Here is a 14,237-nt window from a genome sequence, read left to right as displayed (position 1 = left end):
AAAAATGTAGAATTTTACTGATTCTAACTTCTAATTACTAATCCTTTGTACTCCGATGCAAAAAGAATGTAACATAATTTGTGTATGTAGAATTATTAAAAAATCATATCAAATTTATTTCGAGGTCAATCTTGTAGCTCCTTATAACGTTTTCCGATAATGGGATTTTCCCCACTACCGATTACAATAGAAAGAATTACGAAGCCATTTATAGCATATATAGACTATTTTTAACTCGTAACTTGACAAGAGATCATGTAAGAATTGATATGTTAATGACGGTAAGAAGAGCCGATAATTGTTCTTATAATTGAGCGGAAAACCAGCACAAGTTATCCGCAAGTTGTGTGGGAGTTAACCGTGCCGGGACCAGTTCAACGACCTATCAACGCAAGGTCGCTCAAGATCAGAAATGCATAATGAAACGATCTCGAGAACGTATTTTTACACATCCAAAATTTCGAGTAATTTTATAAAGAACAATTAGAAGACCTATAGATAGTCTTGACACTTTCACGTATCAGTCGTGAAGCTTTCTGAGAAAAGAACCCGTAGGGCAAAATTTTTAGTTGTGTAATACCTTAGCTGTGAAGATTTTAGTTCTAGTTTTTAAATACTAGTCACGTTCAAATTCTTTCGATTAGTATACATTTTTTTTTTCTTTCTTAAATAATTACCAATTCAAACGTAATTAATACCAGAAAACTAGAACTAAACAACTTAAAGAACTTTGTTCTTTTTATACTCCCAACGCGAATAAAAGATTCATAGTAATTTAGCTATTTTACTAGAAAATAGGAAACCTACAAGTCCTTTGTTCACAAAACTCTTCAATTATCAGAACAACATACAGTACCGTCTTTACCATATAAAACGTAAAAATTGTGGTACGCGCATCGATACTAACAAAACGAAAAGAAAAATATAACGTTACCTTCAACTTTCGAAGTTCGTCGGACCACTTGCAGCCATCCTTATGATGTATGCAATACACAATGGAGCCCATTATTGCCTTCTCAGCTTCCAGATCCTGGAAATTCTGCAACACACAAAACCAACAAATCTTATCTACTGTCCTTTCCATTCTCTAACGTCCGCTATTCCATTCAAAAAAGCACACCTATCGAATTATTTCAATTTAACAAAGGAAACCAGGTCGATAAACACGAAGCTTTTAACAACGCCAGGAATATTTTGTATCCAGCAAGCAGTGAATCGAATAATTGCGTCCGACCTTTTGCAACATAAACGAATAGGTTCCTGAATTGTTTGGTTTCCATCAAAGGCTACGGTCGAGTGGAACTGGACCTCTTAGAACGTGGGTAGCGATTAATTGGGTAACAGGTAGTCGTTACCAGGCGGCCCTGTCTACGAAACGAGTGTGCACTGGGTCTCATACCCCATAAACAAGCCGTGTGGCATTCCAACTACCGCCACGATGAAATATGGTAATCAATTTTCAGCGACACGACTCTTCACCGTAGAGTTCGGAACCTACATTTCACTTGGGTGAGTATGCTTCAGATGTACGATTTGATCTAAGCGAATTCTCTTCCTGAAAACTGTTTTATAATCGGTAGATAGTAAAGGTAGATAAGGGTCGAGATAGTGGATCTTGTAGTCCGGAGGTTTCTCGGGATCGTCCAGTTTTGTGAGAAAAATTGGTTGTAGGTTTCGATATAAGGTAATATTACAGATTCGTAAGTCATCTATAATTAATGTCGAATATGTTTTATTTTAAATACTGATATTTTATTCTGCTTATTTCGTTTCATTCAGTAGAGTAGGGAATTAAATCGTTTTTGATCGTATTAGATCGTATTAGAATATTCGACAATCGTATGGGTAATCCTGTAAGTTATCAGACATTTGACGAAGTTTAATATTAAATCTTTAAAGCGATAAAAATTACAAATAGGACAATAGAATATGTAATATTTTCGAGCCTGCCAATAACAATAATTGCATTTTTCTCTTAGTATATTCGCGATTTTGGCATCCGGTATCAGTAAAGTTATCAGATACTTGTAAAGGTTATTTCCTAGATTTTTGAAGTAATATAAACTACAAACAAAATAGTACGTACAATGTAACATCCTTAAATCTTTCAATAACAATAATAAGTAATTAATCTTTCCTTTTATCTTTGCTATATTCGCCATATTGATATACATTATCAAGATTGCAACAAATATAATTCCCTTTAAAGCTTCGAGATTAATATAAACTACAGCGAATAAAATAGTACGAGTACCTTTAAATGTCTCGATAATAACAACAAACAATTGCTTCTCCTTCTTATTAAATTCTGCGAAGAACAAAGCTCGGAACTCGTGTCTTTGTAACTCGAGGTCTGTGAAATACGTAAGTAACACATTTCAAACAAAGAATTAACGCTACAAACTCTATGTGTATACGAGGAGTTATTTGCTCTTGATAACGCTAGTTAGAATTACAGGATCGCGAAGAAGTCTCGAGTTTGCGAATCGTATTCTCAAACTATGTGACAACGATTTTATCGTTGACACCGAACACAATTAGGCTCATCTTCGAAGCCAGAACAAATCTTTGTGAATATATTAAACGTGTTGTATGAAAAATTTTCACTCTTCCGTGGTAAGTGACCAAATATTTTCGCGAACCAATGTAGATAATCCTGAGCACTCCTGTACAATCGAGTTACGTAATATCATTAGCAAATTGTACAAGTTACAATTTGCTAATTACTAAAAAGTGACATGCTCGATAACAAACGAAATGCAACGTCACAAGTAAGCTTTACAAACTACAAATCATCTGATAATATCATTCGATTTAAGATCGTTAAGTTATAAATTACAGACGAGTCTATAATTTGTAATTTGTAACTTGTTAATTTGCTGATATTATTAATTAATAAATTATCGTGCAAAAGAGTTCAAGTATCGATCGATGAAGTTCACTGGGTCTAGAGTTCGTATAGACCAAACTTTCTTCGCAGACCCGTGCCACGAAACATAGAAACACATTGGGAATTCAGATTGGCTATAGAACAATGTATGTAATTGGTTACCTAATCCTTTATTATTAAGTGGCTGCTGGTAATTTCTCGTCAGCGATTCTTACGATGCCGCTTAAATGATAGACTCTGCCGATAAATACATGGTTCCATTGTTTGTATGCTAAACGATGAACCCATTAGCGTCCGAACGGTTCCATCAATGGTACTTTATGGTTACGACGACCACTGTTCCATTCGTGCTCTGAAAATTACGCACTAGCGAATCTAATTTCAGCTCGCTATCACCCACATAATCACTGACATTACATCTATATAGTTTCTTTATGTCGACAAATCACAATTCTTTATAGGGATAATTTTTCTGCCTCTGAATTTTCTCTCTGCATCGGTTGTCCGTGTTATTATATCGCTAAGCTTGGTAGGCTACTGTTAAGAGCTTATGTCAACGTTGTTTTTTTTGTAGATTTAAATTCCCGCAATGCTAATTTAATCTCAGCATAGTGCGCGTGAAAAAAATAACTCTACATTTTCATAATAACTAAACTACCCTGAAAATTTTCTTATACAGCTTTTTTCCATATCAAAATAAGATTTTTGAAATAAAGATATTTGAATTTTATATCTGAATACGAAGTTAAACTCGTTAGCCGATGGACACTTAGTGGATGCGTTACACGTATAAAATAAACGCGCGATAAAACGGCTGAAAATACACGGGAAAATAAACGATGGACAGTGTGTAACAACTGTCTAATAAATCTAAATCCGTCCGTGGAAGACTTTCTCCGAGCTCAAAGGTGGCATGGATGCAACGCAACATGGGAGACGGCGGCATTCCGATCCTTTTAGAATTTTCATGCCACGTTGTTTCTTCCAGGAAGAACTGTCGACCACGGCAAACTGACGATGGAGTCGTGACGGTTTTCGGAAATAGCGATGTTCAATAATAACCCTGATGCAGGAGGTGAACCCGTACCGAGAACCATGCGGGAGGCAAGGAACCAGAATAAATTTAACGCGTTACGTCGTGCGTGGAAATAATTATTGCCTCTATTAATACGTGTTTCGAGTTCTGATATGTTGCTGTAAAATCGATGGCGCCGTTGATTTTATTTTATCTTTGACCATTCTTCTCAGGGATATAATTTAATCCTCGCATCTATTCCTACATCATGGTATTCAATACTATCTTGAATTTATTCTTCGATGGCGTGATTACTACGACGACGCTAACAATTAATTTTATTTATTTTATTTCTTACTGTTCTTGCGAACGAAGTTCGATATTCTGGGAAATGTTCATATAACGTGATATCCAATAGTATTGTGAATTTGCTCTTTAATGGCAGCTTCAAGAAGAACTGACAAACGCAATTTCCTGCAAAACAAGTATTCATTCAACCTGGAATCAAACATTTCCACACAGGTACACCCGGTATAGATGTGGAGGTCCGATGCCTGCGAGTTGAAACCTGCACGACCGGCAAGGTCGAGGAATCTAACGCAACCAGCCACTGCCGTTGAGATATAAACACCGCCGGGAATGGAAGAGACAGATCTACCTTTTCAGCTTCGAGATTGCAAGAAAAAAACAAAAGAAAAAAAGAACGAACACGAAGACATAAGAACACCGACCGCATCATGATATCGAGAATAAAAATACACTTGCACTGACCGTGATCGAGGCTTCATTTCACTTCGATCTCCTCCATTACAATTCGTTCATCGTCGATCGCTTCTTATTGCAAAATTGAAAAACCTTGCTTCGTAAACGTCCTATTAAAATCTTAATTTTTAATTTCCTATCGAGGATACCGTGATTTTCCATTAATACTTAAAACAAACATCTTTAAGCAAGAAAGATCGTTTTCTGCGATGAGTCTAAATAGAGATTGATAAATTGGCTTTCTGGCAGTGAACTTGCTGCATTACGTTTAATTGGCACGATAATAATTCTGTATGACACGACTCCGACTTCATTGGTGAGGCGTGTGCCATTAAGAAGAGTTGGAAACAATCGAAAAGAAGGCCGGCGGCGAGTTAATTAAAACAAAGAGCTACCAATTAAGCCGCGGGGGCCAACGATCTCGCGTTGCGCAAGTTCCGTAATATCGTCAAAACGAGGCGGTGCTTTCACCAGGGAAACTAAGCGGCGCAACAGCAACGGAAAATCATATTACCGAAAGCGTCGGTTACGTAAGGTCGAAAGTTCGATAATACGACGATGCGTCTTGAAATATTAAATACCGATACAACGATTCAAGAAATCCTCTCGATCACATCTTTTCTTTCCAACCAATGATAAACGATGTTTCTCTGACTGTACAAACAGCGACGAACAGGCGAATGCAAATGGATTCGAGGCTCTAGCTGATGTCCTTTATTCCAGGAAACACCATAACGCTCTAATCGGCGAATTAGAATACCGACATGGAGCATCGCGAGGCTGACATCACTGCTAGTCTCTCTCCATGGCGCTGTTACAGCGGTTACAAGTCGTCGTGACGTCACGGCGAAATAACGGACACGATCTTCGCGTACGTTCCACTTATTCTCGAGGACGACCATCATCTCCGCGGCCCTGCAGGAATTTTCTAACCCGGTCCGCAATGTGAAAATCCCCTAAAAACGAGTGGCCGTTCTAATATCGACGAACGAAAAATAAGAGTTAGATTTCCTTGAAAAATTCGCCTTGATTTGTCTATCTTTACGTTTTCTATTATTCTACTTTATCTGTTCGATCGTTCGTATATTCGAGACCCTTGGAATTTTGCAAATTCGATGTTTTTAATCGCTTTCGTATTTTTCTTTCATACTTCACCTTTGTGTGTGGTTGTTTATCTACATTTCGAAACGAATCTTCGATAGAAAGTTAGAAAAGATCTTATGTATAAGGAATTCTGGCCAGAAATAGGTAAGAATCGTTATATTATTGGCGAGGGTTTCTCAAAATATTAAGAGGTTTTAAAAAGCGTAGAATAGGAATCGTTTCGGTTGTTGGAGGAAAAGTATCGGAGGACCAACACATCGGACAAGAACTTGCAGTATTTTAATGAAACGGAAAGCAGTTGGACGAGAGTGTCCGGTATTCGAAAAATCCTCTGCTGATATTAGCGATGCATGGACGTGACGGTTACGCATTTCGAATCCAACGGGCGAATCTCATTTTTTCCGTCGGCATGAAACCGCGCGACCTTGACAACTCGATGACCAAGGATTAACATATACATAGAATCTTCCGAATTCCTGCTCCCGTTGATCCGTTTCGAAACCGTGAAGAAATTTCATCGGTTTCGCAAAACTCGCTATCTCGATATAGGCAAAATATTTTGGTTGGCAAATTTATCAGTGAAACAAATTTTAGTGAAAATTACATTTGCAACGGTTGAATTTTTTTAGTCGGAAACTTTTTGTTTCTTTTATTGAGAAAGGAAGCATGAAATTACACGATGAAACAAAGAATTTCTCAACTTCTCACTCAATCGCAATAATTAGTATTTCTGCAATATTATACGCTATGAATGATACATTACGAAATCACATCTCAACGATTTACAAATCGCCTCTTTAACTATCGCAATCGACATACGTATACGTACAATACCATATACAAACTTTAGACCATCAATCAAATGGATATACTTGAATACTAAAATTTAATATCAACTTAAATGTGTTACTCGTTAAATGGTATTTGGTTCAAGAATTATTGTAAACTTGTTAATAAGATATTTGTATAATTTGAAAAAAAAAAAACAATATGTATTTTGCGTAATTTCTTTCATTCTTTCGTAGTAGTATAATAACGAAAATAATTAAAAATTTGTCTTTCGAAACGTGTTTTAAAAATACGATGAGTTATCCTCACAAGATAGCTTAAAACTTCTCCGCAGAATAGACTCGTACATTATCTTCTTCCGCGAAGCAAGCGAATAATATAGATTTCTGTGTTCTGCGATCGAGATGTGCAAAAGTTCAACGATTACGAATCGTCCGGTAAATTTAAATTTCCCGTAGCTATTTGCGGATCGATCACACGGACCAGAGCAAGACACGATCGCGTGCGAAAGGAAAACTTCCTGTCGGCTACGAAATGGTCTCTGGGCTCGGCCAGAGAATCCCATAAATTAGCGGTCGTGAGGATGGCACTCTACGATTTCCGAGTAATTCTCGTGACCCGTGAATTTCGCACGATGTCATGTCCCGTTCTTCTTTTCCAGGAATGTCCTTCGTTCTAGTTATCATCCTTTCAGATTGGAAGTGTTTGGCGAATCTCTTTTCACAGGTGCAAGCGTATCTACGTACTTTGCAAATCCTACGAAATCTATTGTTTGTAGAAAGTGTTATCGATTTGATTGTAGTATTTAATAAAGTCGTTGAATCTCTTGATAATAGCATTGGATGATAAATTGTATTGTAGAAGATACTGACTCAAAGGTTTGTTTAGTTATCGCTCTGTTTGTTTAGTTATAATGCATCGCTGGATAAATATATGATGAGAAAGTATAGACAAGATATTATCAAGATTATTTACAAGGTCAAATATGTTTTTCTTTTCTTTAAACAAACTTTGTGCTTCTAAATTTAAATTAAAAAATTAAACACAACGAGACTTGATTATTTTCAATCTTCGTCGAACACGTTATTTCATTGGAAGATAATAGAAAAAGGCAACGAACTGAAATAAATAATTCAACTTGATTATTGAGAGAGTTGAAAAAAAAACGAAATTCTGTTTGTTTCTATGATACTTTAAAACATGAATCACACATACAATGGATCGTCGCAATTAAGATCAGACTCACTGGTTTCTTTACTGAAACGAGGAAAGTCAGTGGAAAGAGGAAAGTTTCATTTCTCCTGCTAGATACCTCTCTCGGTATTAGAAAAATGGGACATTCGTTTCTTCGTTTCTACGACTTTCAGACCGAACGAAGAATTGTAACGTGGGATTTAAGGGCTCCAAGAGTTCATGACCCGTGAACGAGCACAACTAGAATTTCAACGAGACCATTTTAATTTCAAACGGACCGGTTTCTCCAAATAGTTGTTGCACCTCCTCGGTTTAATGATTTAGTATCCTCCTCCACTAGGAAATTATTAATTCTAGTCGGTAATATAATCTAAATGATTCTCCTTGGAAAGAACAATAACGTTTCAACATAATACTGTAATAAAAAAAGAACAAATCAATCTCACGATCGTTTCCGGAATTCATTTCTTAAATTATTGTTTCGTTAGGTTGATAATAAATGTTCATAAGTAATTAGCTGTCTTCGATATACTTAAACCTTGCATGAGCTAGATTAGTCAGGCACACGTATTAAGCTACGGTGTATATCTGAATGTTCAATTTAAGAAAGACAATGACTTGTTTCCATAAGTTTATCGCTTCTAATGAATTAATAAATACATATGTATGTACTTTGTTTCTCGTATATATTCAGCGAGTGTATTTCGACTATAACATTATACTGATGCTGTGCTGAAGAATGTTCGAATGATAGAATTCTGGGTAAAAACGCTACCGATAGCCTTTCATATCTTCAACACGCCTTTCCGCTATCTTATCGAACCATAGAAATCTACAAACTTTTAAATTCCAACCGAATGTTATATGGCTCACTCTGATCTGTAATTTCAGCTCAGGGAGGATCTATCACTTTGTCTTTCCGCGTAATCTCGACAACTAAAACAAATATATGTGCATGCTTCGCGTTAAAACGCAGCGTCGTTGGAGATATCAACGGCCGTTCCAATAGTTACGTAAATAAGCAAAGAAGATAACAGTCGTTAAGAGAATTGACTACTGAAAATTATTTTTACCATAGATTTTCCATTATCTGTGTTTAGACAAACTACAAAGTCTTGAAAAGAAGGGAGCAATTAGAATTTTGTTCATTTAGAATTATACTTTACGACTCAAATAATTATATACCTAAATTTCTTCTAATTATATACACGTATAATTACTTTTAAGTTGTACTAATCTAGAAGCAATATTTCCACAATTACTAACGACCCTCAACATTAATTACTCCACGAGCTGTCTTCGTCATATGTATAACGGTGAAAGACAGTGGCATCGTTATATTTAAAAAGCATGCATTCATTGTTCCCAATTAGAAGGATAAAAACATTACGGAACTCCCGGGTAACAATACCAAAGAGCCGGTTGAAAAGTATCCGGAAAAGAACTGGTGATCGCACTCGAGGAGCCCTGTTAAACATAATTTCTATCGCGATCACCGACTGTCTCGTACGCCTATTTTCTAAAGCCACCAGAACCAAAGAGGAGGAGAGAGAGGGAGAGAGAAAAAAGGCCTCTCATTACAATGGAATGCGCGGAGGGAACAATACTTGAAGGAACAAACACCATAGCAACTTCCGGCCACGACGAAGGCGGTGGCCTCCATGGGAAGGCTGGCGGGGACCTGCTTTTAAATTAACACGCGGTAATTACAACGACTTGTAAGCATCCGCGTTATCTCGCATTCCTGAACAAGAGCCAGGAGTCACTTTCCACGCGTAGCTTAATAAGAGCTGATTGAAGACGGTCCTTAATTCGGTGGTATTTTATTTGGTGGTATTACCCAAAGCCAATTACTCTGACAGAAGAAGCAACTAAGCAGTCAATGTCATTAGGTCTATAATATTTTATACAATTCCTATGGAGATCTCATAGAGATAATCCTCTGAGTTCTTTTTAGTATTTCTTTAATAAGAAACATGAACAAAAATGTTGCGCATAGGTTGTAGATTTTATTAAGATTAGAGATTTGTTTTCTGACGAATAGAGCAAGAAAAGGGATAGAAACAAAGATAAAGTTGATAAAAATAAAAATACAAAATAGAGTGTCATTTATAAGTTTACTAAAGGTTTACAAATTTGTTTTTAGATAAAAAAAGATTCTATTGAATTTGTATCTTCTCTGTCTCTATTCCTCTATTTATGTCTAACTAAAGTTGATGATGCAATGAAAAACGATTACCCTAATTTAGTATACAAATTATAGAACAATCGTAACATTTGCTACTAAACGGTTGACTAAATATATAGTGACGGTAGTTCTCACCACAATTGGTTCTTTCTTTTGAATACGCCCCCTTTAAAGCTCCCTGACATTCTAAAACACGAGTTCATAGCTTTTCCTAACAGTTAGCTGGATTCACAATATAAGAGAGCAACTGAAAAATTCTTGTAATGTGTTTATATACATATGCACCACGATAATATCGAGCTTTATTAATCTGTTTCAATGATCCATAAGTCAGAGAACCACTGTGATAAAAGATAACTAAAATGATGTGACACAATCAAAACCATCTCCATGTCCGTGCTATGTATTTCCGGAAGATTATTTGCTCGCAACGCTTTCTGGCACGATTTCCTGTATTGCCATCATTTTCTAATACCTACAATTTCGCGACGGTCTGATTAAGCTCATTGGAACGCAGATTATTTAAAAGTAGTCCTATTGTTGGCGTCTACTATAATATTATTTCAATTTTACTGAATATAAATTCAAAAGGTTAATTTCTAATATTACATAATGTTTGAAATTGATAAAATTTTAATTTTAAATCTATAACATCTAATTTTTAATAGTTGACATGTGCATTTTACGTTACTACTAACACGTTTATGCAATTGCATTCGAAATGTATTAAATCGTGTCTGGATATTTTCTGAGACCTTACTGGTGCGCAGCATCGGGTTAAGTGCTAAGGTTGCCGGCTTGTGCACGTGTGTTAGCCGTTCATATATCTTCTATTGCACTTTTTGTTTTGCATCGTTACCCTCTTAACCTATTCTCCACTCTCAATCGAACGGTATGTATGTATATGCTTCGTAAGTCAATTATATAACCCTATTTCTCCTGATATCATTTAACCGTCTGTATATGACTTACAATGACAGCAAAAATGTTACAATCTGTTATTGGATCAAATCCTCTGCAGTATTGCGTTTATGCAACCTTCGTTATTTCTCTGTTTAGTTCTTAGTGGATTAAGAATACCCTTTCAATACTTTTTCTTTAAAAAATAAAGAACTTGCGAATATTTTGTTAGTGAACATATACTGACATAATAGTCTTCCCAATTCGTTAATAGGTTAAACAAATCATATTGGTTTTGCCAATGTTAAAAATAATGATACGGGAATAGATTAACGAATCTATTTTTCGCAGGAATCGAGTTGCATCGATACATAGAGCGTACGAAACGCGCGAGAACGGAAAGCAAAGTCGATGCCACGGAGGTGCACGAAGGAGGCCGAGCGGGTTCGGAAGCAGCCGAGGCCATCTGTTACGCTCGGTTCCCACGCTTCCGCCGTCGCCTTTCCCCGCCTTTGGACCAGTCCTCATCGGTCCTTTTCTTGCCCCCTCTTTCGCCGACACTGCCGGCTCTCGCCGTCGCTTTATTTTATATAGCCGGAGAACGCTTGGACGTCTTTAACCGCGAGTCCGCGTTTTCTGTTACGAACTTACGAGGCGAAACTTTTGTCCATTATCGCGAGATTTCTGCTCGTCGTAGTTTCCGTTTGGCTCAGTCTCGAGGCGTTAAGTAAAAGTTGTACGACTAGTCTTGTAAGGATAGGACCGGCCAAAATCTTTATCTCTTTCGGTCCCGTTCTGTGTACGTCACAACGAAAACAAATGTTCCAAGATGTACCTTACGTATTTTACTTTCTTATGTTCGTTTGAAATAAATCGAATATTTTACAGCAAAATTCGTTACCTTATTTCCTTAATATCTACTTAAACAAGCGTTAGCTATTCAATGTTGTTAGATGACATAATATTGAAGTGTTATATGAAATGGTACATAATTTGTTTTCATGACTCTCACATTTAAGAATTAAAACTGAGGTTAGGATTCCAGTTAATCTTTCTTGCAAGTACAGTCTATTTTTACTGAATCGAAACTATAATCTCTGTTACCAGCATAACTCAATGTTATAAGCAAGAGATTAAGTACGTTATGCATTTCAGATTTCTCTTAAATGTGAACGTTTCCGTGGGAGCAGTTAGATAAATTCAGCCGGGCGGCTTCGCTTTCTCCAGTTTGTTCATCAAGCAAGCCGACTGTGATACTTGAAACTGGTCCATGTAAGTACAAGTATCTATCTAGGAGAACTTAGAAAGAGATCGTTTTTCTATCAGAAGAAAACCCGAGTACAGATTGATCTTCCTTTCTAATCCAATTTCGCCATTACAATTATCGAACTTTCCATGTTAAATGCATTATTGATAATTATTACGAATATACTGTTTTACTTATTATTTTGATAGATATTATTGCCATCCGATATATTTAGTTACGCCAGTGGCACGAATTAGCCTGCCAAAGAAAAAAAAGTTGCTTTCAACGTGGGGCACGTGCCGTCTGCAGTCGCGCCGCCATTGTCATCTTCCCAGAGGCTGTGTTTACACAAACGCATTCCCCCAATCGCCCCCTGCGGAAAGTTGGCACTCCCGACCACCAGCCACTGCGTACAGAGAACGTTCTTAAATGTGTTCGTACAAAAGGAATCGTAAACGGCGCGCACGTGTGTTGACGACGCGTCGTCGAGGGGGCTGGAACGATTAAACCAACCGCAAAAAGAGATAGACTCAATTCTTTAAATACACGGTCGATATGACAGAGGGAGCGACCATGGTGACAATGTCGAGTGACTTCCAGGGACCCCTTGTTTACCTATGAATAAATTCCATTTATTTCGTTACATAAAAACATGAGGATAAAAGGTCGAAAACATAGCCAATAGATTACATATTTGAAAAACTTTGCTCCCAAATATTGTGTATAGTAGCTCACTAAAGTATTCGTACACTTATTACGAATGTATACGTATTTCTGTGCTATATGAAACATTTCGAAACTTCACTAGCATTGTAATGAGACTATAATTGTTACATTGGTAAAGAAAATTTATATAGAAGCTACAAAATATTTAGTGTAAATATATGTATATACGTAATTAAAAGTTTCTAGTAATTTCAAAACAATTTGCCGAACAATTTAAAGAATGTAGGGGGCGGTGATCGTGAGCAAACGATTACATTGAACCTAACTCGAGACAGATGGTTTTATGGCCCAGTAATCGTCGCGGTATGCAATCGATAATAAAGGGACGATCGACCCTGTGAACGAAACCAGGTTCGGAAACCTTTGTGCATGATGAACAATTTGAAACGTGTTGTTGGTTGTCGTGGCATAAATCAGTCGCTCTGTCGGCATGATTAGAAACTCTTTGGAAAATACGCGGCGAACAGTGGAGGGAACGGCGTGGTTTCGGTTCTGTTGAAACAGGCTGTCTGTCGCGTTTCATGGCAACGCGACCTTTTCTTTAGGTTATGTTATGTGATTGTTTTAACCAAAGAACATCGTACATAACATGAAACTATGTTACATAATCTAAATGAATTTTTGTAGTTTGTTGTAATATAGTAACGGGTAATATAATCACTTGCTATAATACAATACTTATTCTGTGCACATATTAGGTTGATGCATACGAAATGTCCTCTCAACTGAAACTAATCACGTGTAGGTTCTTCAAAACATCATATCTATGTTGAATTGATAATTCTCAGAAATTTAATATAATTAAAGGATTTATTCTTTATGAAAGGATATCATGTAGAAATTACTTTGATTAAACTTACATGTAATGCATTGAAGAATCTATATAGTATATGCGGTTAAGTTTCATTTCAAAAAGAACATTTCATATACACCAATCTAATACATAGAAAAGAAATATTAGTGGAGAAGCATGTTTTTAGAAAATATAATACAATAGTACTAAAGCTATAATAAAGTATCGTTTAACTTTGGAATAGATTGTATAAATGTACTCGAGGAACGGATACCGAAATCCCTTCTTTCTTTCGGTGTTCAAGATTTATATGTTTTGTTCTGGCAGTTGTAAATGAGTCCTCGCGGTTCGATAGCCACGAATGCGTGTATTTAGTTCGATAAGAGAGCTAATATGCAACGTATTCCGACAGGGGCGCGTACGCAAAAGACGGAGACTGTGCCAACAACGCTTGCAACGATATAGAATCATGAATGGTACTCTTGTAAGCGATATCGAAACGCAACCCTCTGTTTCCGTTTTGTCCAATAATAGATTTCCCCCATTCTGCGGTTTCCCTTTATTCGCATGAAGATTATGTTACACGCCTGTTCGGCACGGTTAGTCGTGAAGCTGAATGTAACGAACGAT

The 14,237-nt window shown here is 36.8% G+C and overlaps 1 protein-coding gene and 1 long non-coding RNA gene across 7 annotated transcripts in view; one reads left to right on the top strand and one right to left on the bottom strand.

Moving 5' to 3' along the window:
• Positions 1-14,237, bottom strand: part of LOC126916945 (TNF receptor-associated factor 4) — a 33,898-nt gene that overhangs the window by 3,261 nt on the left and 16,400 nt on the right. For all 6 annotated transcript variants that reach the window (XM_050723279.1, XM_050723281.1, XM_050723278.1 and 3 more), the window contains one exon: positions 935-1,039. In XM_050723279.1, the coding sequence (XP_050579236.1) occupies positions 935-1,039 (105 nt within the window). The remainder of the gene's footprint in view (positions 1-934; positions 1,040-14,237) is intronic.
• LOC126916949 (uncharacterized) lies at positions 10,610-12,829 on the top strand. Its single transcript, XR_007710832.1, has 4 exons — positions 10,610-10,834; positions 11,194-11,874; positions 11,998-12,114; positions 12,298-12,829. It is a non-coding gene; the product is annotated as an uncharacterized LOC126916949 (long non-coding RNA).

The sequence above is a fragment of the Bombus affinis genome, chromosome 5 (genome assembly GCF_024516045.1).
Source record: "Bombus affinis isolate iyBomAffi1 chromosome 5, iyBomAffi1.2, whole genome shotgun sequence".
Taxonomy (NCBI): Eukaryota; Metazoa; Arthropoda; class Insecta; order Hymenoptera; family Apidae; genus Bombus; species Bombus affinis.
The sequence above is the reverse complement of the archived record's forward strand: the minus strand, read 5'-3'. Positions and strand labels throughout refer to the sequence as shown.